Source organism: Sander vitreus, chromosome 22 (assembly GCF_031162955.1).
Source record: "Sander vitreus isolate 19-12246 chromosome 22, sanVit1, whole genome shotgun sequence".
Classification (NCBI taxonomy): domain Eukaryota; kingdom Metazoa; phylum Chordata; class Actinopteri; order Perciformes; family Percidae; genus Sander; species Sander vitreus.
The window spans coordinates 14430789-14446446 of record NC_135876.1 but is presented as its reverse complement, the minus strand read 5'-3'; the positions used below and the strand labels follow the sequence as shown (position 1 = coordinate 14446446).

Below are 15658 nucleotides of genomic sequence, written 5' to 3'. Positions count from 1 at the left end.
GACAGGCTGAAAGATTTATTGATGATACAAACCTGAGACCAATAGCCGCAATGGCTTTGAGATAAAAATGTTCTTTGTGTGTTTGTTGTGATTTAAGACTTCACAGTAGATTTGCAGCCATTTGTCATTAGCTATTTAAAAAACACACTTAATATTGTTTTATCGCCTTGATACTTCATGACTTTTCCTATACTTTAATGACAATTGTTAAAAACAAAACATAATTTGGAACTGATGGCATGTTTCAGAAGCCCACTTCAGAAAATGACGCATTACTTCTGCTTGGCCTCAGCTTTAAATCATGGTTCAATTTGGTGTTGACTTTTACCTTATATACAGCTACTCAGCCCAAATCCCAAATAAGTCTATTTGGATATCTGCAACTGGAGTTTAACCGCAGTTTAAGAGGGAATAAGACCATTATGGGATCTACAACATGACCCCAAACACAAGTATCATCACCATGTGGAATAACATACTATACATTTTTTTTGTGCGGATGACTTTTTGGCAAGCAAAAGGAATGAAATATTCCCCTATTTGGTGAAATAACAAAGCTTTATGGTCATTTCTGTATTTCATCACCTTCATCAAATGTGCAAGCCCATGGGAAGAGTCATCATTTTCTGCATATTTACAATAGTTTAAATAAGGTAAGATAAAAAGGAAAAAAAAAGAAAGACATTATTTTGCAATTATTATCAATATTATTTTTATACATGCCTATAGCAGTTTGGTCTGTGGGACCCCAAACAAGTTAGGAAGGAAAGCCAATGTCAACAAACTCAAGGGTTAAAGGGATCTTAATTTCTTATTTACTATACATCTGTGAAGGGCACTTTAGAATAACATCAAAGATGTTTCACAGAGTGAATACATCGTTGGTTTAGACAGCATAAAAAATCCACATCTTTATTGGAAAATCTCGTCAAATCGTAAATTGAATGTACCAAGGTTTAAAGAGGGGTTTTCTGACTGAGCTATTTTTCAAAAAATAACATAAACCCAGAAAGTGTTTTTGAGCACCGCGACAGCTGCACACAGAAGCATATTCATAAAATGCTTGCTTTGCGTTCCATGTATATCATGTTCAGGGATTTGTGGGAAGAGTTAAAACACTTGCATGTATAGGCTGTTAAATTGGCTGGTCATTTAAGCATGACGTGTTGGTCACGGAGACGTAGGTTGAGGGCAACGCCGGGAGTCAGTGTGATGGTCTCCGTGTTGTTTTTAACACACAGGAACGCAGACCTGGGCGTGTGGCACTGCTGGCTGTGGTCTGTGGGAAGGTGAAGAACCAAGCATCTTTCAGAGCTAACGCTGTACAATCTTAGAATGGCACGAGGTCCAATAAATCACCATGTTCCTCTGTGAGTCTCAAACCGCGCTGAGGGGTGTGAATGAGCTCTTTGATAAGCATGCAGTCAGAGAGCAGGGGCTTGCACTGGTTGTGGTGTTGATGAGGGGGGGGGGGCTCTGGTCAATCTGTGGGGCTAACTGCAGCTCTTTGTGATGCCTTTAGGACTTCTGCAGGATCTGATTGATCCCAGCTGACCCTGAGTGCACATCTATGACTTTTTGACCCTGAGAGAAGAAGTAAAGAAAATGAGTAGAGTGGATAGATGGGGTTAGACACAGTCTGGGAGGCTGCACAAAGTGGACCATTTGGCAGCCATATAAATGTGTCACTCTCACAATCAATGGAGAATTTAGGGGAAGATAATCTCGATGAAGAGAACCTTCGTTTGCAATCATCCATCATGGTGAGACAAAAGATGAAACATGAGTTACACTAAGCTTTGCTCAGATATCTGCAGCCCACACATTTCCATATTGTCACAATCCTAAAATAATGGCCTAAGTCATTTTCAGGTTTTTCAGAAAACACAAAAAACTAAACGGCCTAAGTCACACGCTTGACATAGACCATTATACTAAAGGTGTAGAATCACAAGACCTGTTCAACTGAAGATGACGGCAATTTTACCAGAGGTGGCCAGCACCATGAGATGATTTAGGCAAAAAAAAATCATTTTTGTCAAAAAATGACTTAGGCCATTATTTTAGGAAGGTGACGATGTGTTAGATTACAAAGCTCAAAGACTTGCTTACAGTAATAGAAATCAGTGAAGTTGGGAGAGGCAAAATGAAGAACAGGGGGCCTTGGCAGCAGAGAAACGGTGCCAAGGAATTAACGGGCTATTATCATATGTCAGTGATTCCCAACCTTTCTGGCTTTTTGGTCCTTTAAATGAGTGAGTTTTCCCATTTAAAAAAAACAAAAAACTGACTGACTGAAAAGGTAAAACTATTATAATACAGTAATTCATAAGAAAAAAGAGGAACATCTAAACATCTTGCAACCCTTCAGATTTATCTTGCAAGCAGAAATTTCAATTCAGAGTTAAATAGGTCCAATGTCCTCTTATAAATATTGAGGAGAAAAAGGGTCGGTGAACATTTACAGAGCGCTGGAAAACGTAATTAATGTTGCTGAATCACCCTCCCAAAAAGATTGAATCATGTGACAAGACCAAACAGGAGGTACAAAGGAGGCAGTGTGTAACTTAGATTTAGTGCACACAGAGGGAATTGAATTTGCTTAATATTGAAGGTGTGATAAAAGTCTATAAAAATATACGAAAATGTGCAAGTGCTTCACATAGCCGATTACAAATAAACACAGACTTAATAGAATTTACTCCAATCGTCCTCATTAAGTTAAATTACCAATACTCTCTTCCAAAGTGATTCAGTCCTTTTAGTGGATTCTGTGGAAAAAGAGTTTATAAATAGGGAATATAAAGTGATTACTCCTCCCATGTGTAACAAAATGTATTCCACATAGCATAGAGATGGTATATTTTAAATCTGAAAAGCAGAAATGTAAGCTAAAGGTATTCCATATATAGATTGAATCAGATTAATTAATATTAAACTATTTTCTCACCGCAAATCATTGATAATCCTAATCTCTTTCTTATACCATTGATTGAACATATTGCGCCCTTTATGCCTGTTGAGAACCGATCATTTCTCATTAGAGAGACGCCTTGTTATTTATTGGAATCTATACAGTAATACTACTTTTTACTAGATTTTGATTAATAGCTGCAGGGATGTAAGTGATATCCCTGTGATAGTGATATCACTACTTTGTATTCACATAAATCACTCAGGAAACAGAAACTTGGCAGAAAGAGGAGAAAACAGGTTAACTACAAAACTTTAAGAATAATACATAAATTAGCAACACACCATGACTTTATTAAAGCGCTTATCTTGACTGCATGTTGCGCACCACTGCAATATGAACTAGTGCAGATTAACCATAATGCATTGATTGTTACTTACTACGACCTGAAGCGGGATATGAATAGCCTTTTTGTAATATTTGCCCATTCATGGCTGTAGTTCTGCCATTCAACAACATAGAATTACTTTTTTTTGGCAAATATCTTGTTTTCCTTTTCTTAACTGGCATATGTAGATGTTGTACAGGCATTACAAATCTGCCAGGAAAAGGTTTTATCTGATTGATATGCATAAAGATATGTGTTTTCCTACACTGCAGCCTGGCCTGACAGGCCAAAATGAAATTCAGACCAGTCAAAGTAATAAACCCACCTTAGCATCCCCCTACTGTATTACCTCTGCACAGGAATGATATGATATGATGTAGGAATGTTGGTTTTGGCTGCCATAAACTGATTCACTGAAAGGCACATGGGTGGAAATAAGGACTAACATGTCAATATTAGTGTAAATTAACACTGTTATCACCACTCATGTTTGATGTTAAGAGCAAGTAATCAGAAAAGGCAGCTTACATCAGTTTGACACTCCTTTTCCAATGGGAAGAACAGAACACTTCCTGGCAGCACTCTGCACGTCCCCACAGCTAAACCACAAATAATAGAAGTTAGTTCCACAGACCAAAGTCATGGGCAATAAAAGTTGAAGGTCTGGAAATTTACCTGCACTGGAATGGCTAATATAAAACCATAATTAAATTGGCCTACCGCAAATGTCGTCAAGGTTTCTCAAATGTTTTCAAACTAGGACCCAGATTTAGTACATTAACTGTCAGACTGGGACCCAGGCCCATTCAGACTTTGTCAGGGCTTTGTCAATAAATAGACTCATTAAGACTACAGGCTACAGCTCTGTTTGATGGAAAACCTTTGAGTCGTAGCAGGAGCAGTATTTTAGTCAAAAACAACAGTGCTCTCTGGTGGCAGCAAAGAAACAGTACAGCACATAACTTTATCATCAGGAAATACACCCAGAGCATGCAGTACTACATTAAACCACCAGAGTATACTGCATGTCAACATTTACTCAAGTTTAAGAGCCATGTCCTCGTCTCGTCTCGTCACACAAAACTGACACTAACCTGTAATTGAGACATATAATAGCTCTATAAAGTAAAGACTCCCTCTAGCATTGATAAATTATGGAAGCAGTCATCATTAGGATTATTTTTCTCTTTTGTAGAATGTGCTTTTATAGACAGACTACACTCCAGAATAAGCTGAGATACATAAAAAAAGAATGTCACGGAACAAAGTGTATACATTTGCTGCAGAATGAAGTAAACGGAATCCCTACGTGTTGAAATGTTAATCCAATCAGTATTGGAGGCTGCAAATGGCTCCCCTACAATCCCCTCAAAAGACTATCAGGCTGGTGAAATTAAAGCTTGTTCTAGTGTTGATTGTGCTGCTATTTACGCAGGCGCTAAATGATTCTGACTGTGTCTAATTCAATATATACACACTTAACCAGCGTATTAAGTGCCTGTTCCTGCACTGCAGCTTTAGCAGGGAGCAAGAATGGATTTGAACATAGCTTTCACCTACCAAGACAGGGGCGGAGCAAGGGGGTGGCTTCTAGGGCTCGATCCCCGAAAGGTTTTCTCAAAAGCCACGAATCTTTAAGGTTTTTAAAATACCTTCAACTTTGTGTCATTTCCCCTCAGTCTCTCTGACTGACTGTAAAAAGTTCTATTACTGGGGAAATATTGCAACTAATGCTGTGAACTCTACTCCAGCATAGTAGAACAAAAAATAGGTTTCAAGATTAGTAATGCTGTAGTAAAGACAGAACATTTCATTCACACTCTGACTGTTCGCATGTTTGTACGTCTTTGTGTGTGATTCTTTGCATCTTTTTGAAGTCGATAGGATTGCAACTGGACAGGACTCACATTACCAGCTTGTAAAGATGAGCCGTGCTTAATTAGGAGAAATATCTTAAATATAATTTTTTGTTTTAAAAAGAAGCTTTTTAATAGCTTTATTTTGATGGTACTTTGGAAGAAAAAGGTCTGAATGTGTTTCAAGTGCAACCATCTCTTATGAATCGCATTAGGAGAAAAGAACCTCACATTGTTCTTTGAGGCCCTAATATCTAAACTCTGGCTGGTGCAGAGTCCCAGACCCTCACAGTCCACAGTATCTTATTTCTCCCGCTATCTCTGTAATAAAGTGTTTTGAACCTGTGTGCAAGCTCAACCAGTGAGGAAACTAAAGTGAAGCGACAGTCTGTTGAGAGAGCTGTCATTATGAGTGGAGAAGGACTTTAGGTCTGATGCAATGCAGGCCCATCTGTGACTACCCCTCTTCTTTAAGTTATCTTATTGTATATGTGTTATCCAAAGAACTGATGGCATTGCAAAGCATGGAAAGGGTTCCCTGTGGTCCCTACACAAATATATTGGTGATAAGCTCATTTGCAACTTAATGATCTAAGCAGAGGTGTTATGCCTGTGTTTCATTACTTCATTAACTGACTGCTGTGCTTTATTAGGCTACAAGGAGAAAGAAACCAATTAAATTAATGCAACATAATTCTCTTACATGGTTAACCTTTAGAGTGACACTGGTTTCAGCGTGGTCTTCTTGGCAGAACCCAGGATCATTGACAAGGACAAGGAGTTCTCAAACAAGTGAAGAGCACTTTATTCCTTCCATTAGATCACCCCAAACATTTCAGTGGATTGGGATTGAGTGAAATGGAGTAACATTTTAAACGGTGCTGATCTACTGTCTTTGGTTTTTATCTGACATTCTCCTAATCTTTACAGAAATAAACTGTGTAATTTTCTCCTAAGTGATACTCCTTTAGGTTTATGATGTGATATGTTAATAGTCTATGAGGTTAGGACATATTATATTATTATAGTCTGTGAACATGTAGCCTAACTGTCTCATCCAAGATTCAGGCGTGTCAAAACAAACAGAGATTACGACGATAATCCCAGAAGTCTACTGTAATGGTCTCTTCAAATTAAAATGATACATCAAAAATAAGTAGGCTACTCCATGGCATCAATTTAGCCAGTGTACATTTTATTTCCTGAGTGTCGTTTTCAACGGTTTTCACCGGCAATTTGAATCGATTATAGGTCGTCTGTATGCTCATACAAACAATTTGGTTAAATGTGTGAGTTGGTGTTTATTTTTCTCAAAACCTGTCGCTGCAGCTTTATACTGAAAACACCAACCGGAAGTCGTCGCGTGCACTGTGTCTAACTTGACACTGGTCCTCCGCATTAGGTTGTTCGGAGGCTGGATTAGGATGAAGATTTTAGGAGTCACATGTACTTTCTAACTGGTGTCCACTTGTTGCACGCTCTTCAGTCACGCTCTGTATTAAACTGTCTCGCGCTGTTGAGTCGTTTCCATTTATTTTTTATTTTTTTTCATTTTTAAACTTGCTTTTCACGCGTTTTTATCCGGGAATTGTTGTTCTACTTTCTGTGGACTTCCAGTGCAGACACCGACCCGGTTGTCCTCAGTGTTTGCCATGCTCCAAACTTTACACAACTGAAACCTGTTTTGTGATGTGAAACGTTTGCCGAAGGAAATTAAGCATTCATTTACACACCATGACTGAGGAGAGCAGAAGTGAGCACAGAGCTGAAAGCGGGAAGGACTTGGAGAAGCAGCTCCGGTTACGAGTGTGCGTCCTAAATGAACTTTTAAAGACTGAACGGGATTACGTTGGGACACTAGAGTTTCTCTCGGTGAGTTGTGAGAATCATTTTAACCAGAGATGAGCAAACAAAAGTGCACATTTTACTCAAGAATATGAAACCCCAAAGCAAGCAAACAAGCAAAAATAGCCTGTTTAGTATGCATGGTGCATCGGGCTTCAGAGCAAGAATTCGTCTACTAACGTTAAGTGTTACATGTTAACTTTAATAACCTGTGCAAACGCCCCTGCATGCTAATACTGTCAGCAGGATGTCTGACATAACAATCAACGTTTACCTGTAATACTCTCTGAACCCATCTTTTTGATGGAGATATTAACTTTTCCGATTGCAAGTGTGAAATTGGGAAAGTAGGCACGAAGAGACATGGCACACAGCTTTAGTTCTTGCACAGCCAGTGGGATGTTTAATCCTCTTCTCAGTCTGCTCATAGGCTGTTAGAGGTTCATGTGTGGTTTGTCTGATCAGAAACTATTTCAAGTCGTTTGGGGCACTAGATTATTGAAAATTAAAAATGCAGATAAACCACAAAATCAAAACAAAATCAAATACTTTTTTTTACTTTATCTTTTCTTTTTTAAATGACCATTTTCTTATTTGTTTTTTCTATTCAGGCAGTGTTTACAATGTAGCTAGCTACACCTTACCTACAGTTTATCAGTCCACCTTTACAATCATTCCATATTAGAAAGCAACTTTTAATCTGAAAGAGAGAAAGATCTGACACCTGTATTTCAGCTCACTGTGTCTTTGTAACAGCCAGACTTGTAACTTGTGCTGTACAGCATTACTATTCCATCCATGTAATTACCCCACTTCTCACACAGCATAGAAAATACAGCGTGAGTGTATTTTGCTGCTTCTTTTGCCAACTTCTGATCAAATCCAGAAGTGTGGGAGACGGCACAGGTGGACTCAAATGAGAACCACCGGAGCTGGCGCTCAGCTGGCAATACATCTCCTGCTGCACACTGACCTTACCGCTTGGTTGCTGCAACACAGGAATGATGGGATGTCATCTTATTCGCTTTACATAAAATAACACCTAACATCAAAGACAGGAGGGAAGGGAAAAATTGGAAATGTCCCCCGGTTAAAAGCGGAAAGCTGTGAAAAGTTGTAACAGTTGGTAATCAAGTCTTATTTGACAAAGAAAGCTGTAGCTGTTGAGGATTTTAAAACACTGATATGATGTGATCTGGACTGTGCGATTTGGATGGCTTCCACTGTATTTTCTCAGCAGTTTCATCTTCTTAGTGCGATGGGAACTTTGCGGGGAATTCAGGTTGAAGGGGCGCCTTATTGTGTGTCATTAAGAGTGCTATTTCCCAGACCACATGTATTGTGTACACCCTGACCTCCCTCCCACTGTCCAGATGTTTCCAATGGAGTACAGAGGGACCAGGGTGGGGATGGAGCTCTAGCTGCCCTTTCTTAGAAGTGGCATCACTGGAGAAATGGAGGAGGCGATTACATGAGGGAATGTGTCCTCTGTCCTGGTGGTGGGGGATTTAGGGAATGCAGCCACCCCTCCTTTATCTCCCCTGTGGTGCTAGAACTGGGATTTATTTCAGAAGTGACTGATCCTTACAAGGCAACTCTGTTCTGGCCCAGGAATGTCGGAATTGATGCATCAGATTAAGATCTGACATCGAAAGATTGCAATTGTTGGTTTAGCTGTGTGTTGGAGCTGGGTAATGATAATAAAGAAGCTAGAAAGTGAGAGAAAAAGACAAAGAGTCACTATTATCCACTGTCTTATCATCTGGTAGGTCCTAGGGAGTATTGTGGAAGATGATCAAAGACAGCCCCACTGGGGAGAGGGGTCATATTAAAGACTTTCATCTGATCACACACGGTTGCCTCCCCCGCTTCCTCTACTGCCACGCTAGAACCAGCTATGAACCACATAAGGTTCTGTGTGTCTGGAGGTCAGAATGGAGGACACCTCGCCCCCCCTCTGTGCGACTCCCTGGTGGGATAATCCAGGGGACTCCGAGTACTAGCAGGGAGAGAGATGAATGGAATATTGCTTGAGGGGAGAAGGGAAAAGGGTAGAGCTGATCACACAGTAGATATTGCCAGGAGGGTGAAGGGTGGTGGGGGGTGGGGGCTTGAGTCTCCGCAAGTGGCTGGGCTTGGTGCCTTCTCTTGTAAACCATATTTCCTGGAGGAGGAATTCCTCCGAGGTTAGGAAATGCTGGGGAACAATGAGGCGGTGGTCAGTAGCCAAAGTTGAACTGTAGAGCAGAGATTGTTGCTGCTGATCTGTGGGACCCTAACACAATGCACCTCGCACATACCTTACTATTAAGGTAGTAGAAAACAACATGGATGATTAGAGCAATTTGTCCCAGAACAGTCTGAGCCTATTGTGTGGCCGTACCTAACCTCCCGTGGGAAAATATGCAGATTACATCTTGAAGGTGTCATTATTGGAAAGTCTAAATTTGACTTTCTTTGGATTAAAGGACCACTTTTCAAACTGTGTGTACTAAACTTCCACAGTAGTCGGACAGTGAGAGGAAGGCTCTAGGGAAGCTGTTTAAAAAATATCAGGCCTATCTCACATAATGAACAATTATAGCTGGAGACAGTTGGCGGTGGTGGACACTGGTGTTTATCTTGGACAGCTACGAGCCAATAAAATGATTTCTTAGAAATGTCTAAATGATGGGAACAAATCAAGACATAATGTAAGCAGTCATTTTAATGAGGTCTTCGCCTTTCTGCAGTTTTTGTTTTCAGTTCTTCTTTTCTAGTCACAGTGTCAAATGAAATAATTTACACAGTCTGACATTGTTCGCTGTTGATAGAGAGACATTGAAAGCCATTTGCTTGCATGATAAGCACTTAGGAGGGAGAATGCAAGACGGGACATTGGAGGACATCTTTTATGTCCTGATTCTGGAGGGAGATCTGAGCCACAAGTTAACTTAATATATTCCAATCCAAAGAGCTTTGCAGTTCATTAAGTGGTCCCTCAGCTGCTTCCTTCCTCTCCTCCCCCCCAAAAAAAGCCTGTCTAACTATGAAGCAACCACAGAGTGTAATCTTTAAAACATTTTTAATCTCTGTTGTATGAATTGAAATGAAATGAATGTGGTTTGAGACATTGCAATGGTGTGGAATCTCTTTGCACTCTTGTCATTCTCTTACAAAACAACTGATCATCAAGGGATGCAACGTAAGAAGCATTGCATGTGTAAATACAGCTGCATATGATTGCTTGTTTTATATCCCGGACTTTATGTGGAGAGGTAACTGGTCGACAAACGTGTTGGTGGCCACTTGAAGTCAGTAGTGTCTTTTCAGTGAAAATGGCTGCAGGAAGTCGTGCAATGAAGCCTAATGGAGAAAGCAGCCGCTAAGAAGGATATTTTCCTGGCTCTCAGAAACCCAGGTGTTTAAGTGAACCATCTGTGTATTTGTATACAGAGGTTCCGCATCTCTCTCTCTCACAGACTTTGGATTTGTATACATCTTGGCCAGGACAGTCAGATTGGCCCAGCAGTGACCAAGAAGTTAACTTTTTTGCTTGTAACATATATGACGAGTTGGCAGTTAAAGGAGGTCAGGTTGGGGGGGGAAAGCTCCGGACAGACAGCTACTGACCCAAAAGGTCAGGACCTCTTGTTCCTATCCTTTTATTGTCTGTTAATCTGTAGGCTCCATGCCAACATCCAACTCCCTCCTGTGTTCTGATGGAAACAGGAACAGAAGATGCTGATAGTCGGTATGTCCTGATTTGATGGAAACACACAAACAAAAATGTGTAAACAGAGAAAACCCAAGCGTTCAGTGTGTCTGGGTATGTGCGCTATCAGGCTATATATGGAGGCATGCTGTATTTGTGTTGGAAGCCAAATTGTACTTTTCGGTTTTAATAAATCCTTAATTAACTGAGATGAATTGAACTTAAACATATTACTCACACCAAAAAGCTAAATTGTTCATTTCTTAGGGGTCAGAAGCCAGAAATGTTAAGATATGTTGGAGGAGGAGGAGGAGATGCTAGGTTAAAGCAGTAGTTGTTTATGTTAGTGATATAGCCCCTTGTACATTTTCTACTTAACTATTTATATAGTTTAAAAAAAAGTAGATCAGATAAGTTTCCATCTGTGTGCTCACATGATGTTGGTGTGTTTGGATTGGTTGGTTTTGAGGCTAAGGGCGAGTGCTTAGAGCCCGCCAGTGGCCCTTTACAGTTGCTTACATTAGTAAGTCTCCATAATGGGCTGCATTTGGTGATAAGAGATTCCACAGAGAGCAGTGTATTTGCACAGGCTGCTATTTCTGCCCTGATGGCTCTCTTCTTTCTTCCTTAATGACTTCCTTTTGCATTTATGATTACGCCATCATGCCGTTACTCGTTCCACACCTACCTCTTATGCACACTACCCTTCATATACCTCAAACCTCTCTTTATGGTGCTCTTTCTTTCTTGTTTTAAACAACTGTGTCCCAGAGGGAGCAGTGACTGCATATGGTCTATCCATTATTTTGGATGCTGTGTTGACAAGAAGTGTATTTTTTCCCTCTTTTCTATGCAAAGGTGACCATTATGATCCCTACAAGGTTTCCCCATCACTGTCTGGCCTTAATCTTGAACTTCTTATAGAGGCTGAGTGTATTTCTGTTTTATTTGTATATGTGTGTGTTTTGTAAAAATAGAGAGAGTATCGGAAGAAAGAAATGGGAGCAGAGACAGAAGCGAGATGTTTTTCTCCTTGACTCTTTTAAATTGGATTTGGTCAGTCTCTGCTCTCTGAGAAGACAGACAGGTTCTCTCTTATGTCTGTCCTCAGTGTAGGATTGGGCATCAAGTACCAATTCCTACTTGGAATCGTTTCAAAAATTACGATTCCAGTGGAATCGTTTCATTATTGGAATCGTTTGGAGGATTTGGTTTCAAATCTGATCATGGGTTCCAAATTTAAAATGCGCAAGTTTTGGTTTCCGTAGCCGCCAGGCGCTTGTTGTGTTGCAGCCATGGAGCACAATAAGCGGCACTCTAGTGTGGCTTTATTTTAAGTTGAAAAAGCCCGGTAAAACTGCAGCCCACCATTGAATCAAAATAAAACTTTCCTCTTATTTGTGAAATAAGCATGTGACCCGTTTCAACTCCACCCCTCAAAGAATCGGAATCGAGAATCTATAAGAACCGGAATCGAAAGGAAGAATCGCAATTGGAATCAGAATTGGTAAAATCCAAACGATGCCCAACCCTACCTCAGTGTGAGGCCCCTGAACTATTGATGTGGCTCACTTGCATGTCAATTTCACACCACAGCCACAACACAAGCGACCTGCCTGATTATAAGTGTAAATATATCTCAATATATCTCTGTTTGGTCATATGCATGTTTATTTTGTGCCTTTTGTGCCACAATGTATCAGTAGATGTTAAACCTGTTTAGCACCCTATCTTAAAGATAAATCTGTCTTTAACCAGCCTGAAGATGAATGATAGGAGGATTAGCCCAGTGGCAACAGAGCCCTCTCCTGCTGAGATTTTTGAATCAACCTTGAGTCCCATTATATCAATAAAAACACTGAGTAGGATTATCCTTTATTTTCCCATTGAGCAGTTCTGCTCTGGCAGCTTCTGTGTTTTGCCTTTAGATATTTTATCCATTCATCTTTACAAAAAAAGAAAAGAAGACTTAGCAATTTCCTAGATGTAGCAAATTGAGCAAAGTGATTACCATTGGGGAAATATTAAGTAACATTATGCCAAGTTGTGGAATTACTAGAAATATTCAACATTGGAATATTGTAATGTTCAGTAAGAGTGAGAGTTAATGTAATTTGATTTAAAGGATTATTTCCAATATTTTTGACCTGTGTGTATGGCTTGGTGTTAAACCACAATCATTTAGCGCGACCAAAACGTGCACCGAGAGCCGAATGTCGAATTGAACTGAATTGGGCAAAGTTTCTGTAATATTGCTTTAGTTTAGACAACATTTCAACATTTGGCTTCTTTTGTTAATGGAATAGTTCAATATTTTGGGAAATACACATATTCACTGTAGGCCTGCATGATTAATCGATAAAATCGCGATCTCGATTCACCCTGTTCACGATTTAATTTTTAAATAACTTAAACTAACTAAAAAAAACATTTATGACTTTGATTCTCATTTAATTTTACGAGCCGACTGCATCACAAACGCTACTACTTTCTTCTGTGAGTTTTTAACATAGACTGTATAAAAAAGGTTTTAAAGCGCTCCCAAGTGCTGCAATGCTCTCCCTTCTCTTCATTGAAGCCTCTATGTTTACAGGCTTGTGGTGATGCTCAATGTGCTATAGGTGCCAAAATACATCTCTGTTTGGTACTGCCAATTTGTTTTGTTTTGTCATAGTTCATGTGTGCAATAAACATTACAATTCGTGAGAAAAAAATCGTGGCAGAGAATCGTGATATCAATTCTAAGCTAAAAAATCGTGATTCATATTTCCCCCCGAATCGTGCAGGCCTAATTCACTGTCTTGCAGATAGTGAGATGAGAAGTCCGATACCACACTCATGTATGTACAGTAAATATGACACTACAGCCAGCTGCTGGTTAGCTTAGCTTGCTGGTTAGCTTAGCCTCCAAACTGCTGCTCCAGCTAGACATTCAGCATTAGTTAGAGAAAAATAAACTTTTTACTTTGGTTTTTGTCTAGTCTAGCCTATGACTTAACTGATTACTATTTGATTAGTCTTTTACACCTTCTTTCTGTCAGTGTAAAATCGTTTAAGTCCCTCAAGAAGGTTCTTGCACTGTAGAGAGTTCTCTTGCTTTTGTCTCAGAGGCCATTTTTCAAGCAGGATTTCCTTCCTTCCTGGCCCTCCCCGTCTTTACATTGTGCTACATGTTTCCTACTTCAGCACACACACACACACACACACACACACACACACACACACACACACACACACACACACACATTGCATAGGCGATAGGGCTGCAAGGACCCCTGCATTGAATCCATGGAGTGGATTTAGCTCAGGAGGCAGAGTTGGTGCTGTGCTGCTGCCCAGAGGAGAAGGCAGCCTTTGATTTGGCCAGTGCCAGCTGCCCGGTCACATGGTGCTCACGTGCGATAAGTAGAAGAGTGGTGGGACTACGGTAGACACTTGTCAGGACGTTCATGGAGTGTGAAGGGGTCATCATCACAAGGGGGGCTGTGTTTTTTGCTGGCATGCTCTGCCGCAGGGAACACACACACACACACACACACACACACACACACACACACACACACACAGACACACACACACACACACAGACAGACATGCACACACACTTACTCAGATCAGTATGCCTGCAGTGTCTGTATAGTGCTCTCAAACCTGCTTAGGCATTGCCATAATTCTGCACGACACTGAAAAAAATATGTTTACAAAAGAATTAAATGCTGGTCTGTTGCTTATCAGCCAGATTACGGTTATCATTTGTAAAATAATTTACCCACCATGAGGTTTGGCCTTATGAAATGTCCCACAAACACTAGTACAGCTGTTTTTCAAATCTGACTCTGAAACAGTTTTGATAAAGTGTCCCCAGAATAGGTTTGGACACGTTTGCATGTTCTCTCTCTCTGTGGTTTAAACTCACACTTTATATGTCATTCATGTCTCTGTCCATCCAGCATTTCTGGGCTCTGAATCTATAAACACTCAGAGCTGCCCAGCCAGACATGATGGGAAATTCCACTTCACTCTAAATTATTTAATTAAGCACTTGAATGAGATTTGCTATAGAAGCTCTGAGAGTTAGACAAGTGTCTCTCTGTCTCAAAGCATGCCTTGTCTGCAGACATCCTTTTCATGTCCATTTCTGTCTTCTTGCTTTCTGTTTCTTTCCGTTTTATTTTCAGTCTCTGAAACTATTTGTCCCTAGACAGTGAGTAAGCCTCTACTTTCAGGTCTTAAACTGGCCTTTCACATTCTTTTATAGTCTAAAGTCACAGTATGTGTGCAGACACTTTAGTTTCACACCTAAAAGGATAACTTGATAACTGAAAAAATGACCATGAATATGAGGTCTAAATTCTGGCTTTCTACGTCAGACCCTAATAGAATGTTGTGCGTGCCACCATATCATGGGAGAAAGTAAGACATTTGTGGTGTCGTTGGGTAGGTTTGCTAAAAACTGGAGGTCAGTTTAAATACCTGCATGCATTTATTTTTTGGCCACATTGGGGCAGCAGCCAGTTACTGATAACACTTCTAAGCAAAAAGGACAATACTGACTATAAAATTGTACATGTAAGCTTGACTCAATTACAATTAAAGGAGTTAATGTAATTAGTGGTTTCCATTCTTGCGTATTTGAAAGAATAAGTGGACTAAATCAAGCTGCTGTCTACACTGCTGTGATGCAACCATGTTGGCGTGGTGCCTCCTGCTCTGTCCATTCACAGACAAAAAAAAGGCTCGATAAGCAGAACCCTGGCAGGAGGGGGTATTTGTACGGGTGGGCATGCTCTCAACAGTTTTGCCTTAGGTACAGGGAGAGTGGGGGAGAAACTGGCAAAGCAGTTGTTCAATTCTCAATTGACAGCGTCCGGTTCTAAGTGTGAGAGAGGCTGACGCTGCAGGTTTTCTTTATTTCTTGCCAGTCCTGCTGAGATGGATGGCAGACCGGGGCCTCCAGTGGA

The 15658-nt window shown here is 40.3% G+C and overlaps 1 protein-coding gene across 2 annotated transcripts in view; it reads left to right on the top strand.

Moving 5' to 3' along the window:
• The first annotated feature begins 6572 nt into the window (after positions 1 to 6572).
• prex2 (phosphatidylinositol-3,4,5-trisphosphate-dependent Rac exchange factor 2) overlaps positions 6573 to 15658 on the top strand; it is a 91407-nt gene continuing 82321 nt past the window's right edge. For both annotated transcript variants that reach the window (XM_078280451.1, XM_078280452.1), the window contains exon 1: positions 6573 to 7030. In XM_078280451.1, coding sequence (XP_078136577.1) covers positions 6893 to 7030 — 138 coding nt within the window. In that variant the 5' untranslated portion in view covers positions 6573 to 6892. The remainder of the gene's footprint in view (positions 7031 to 15658) is intronic.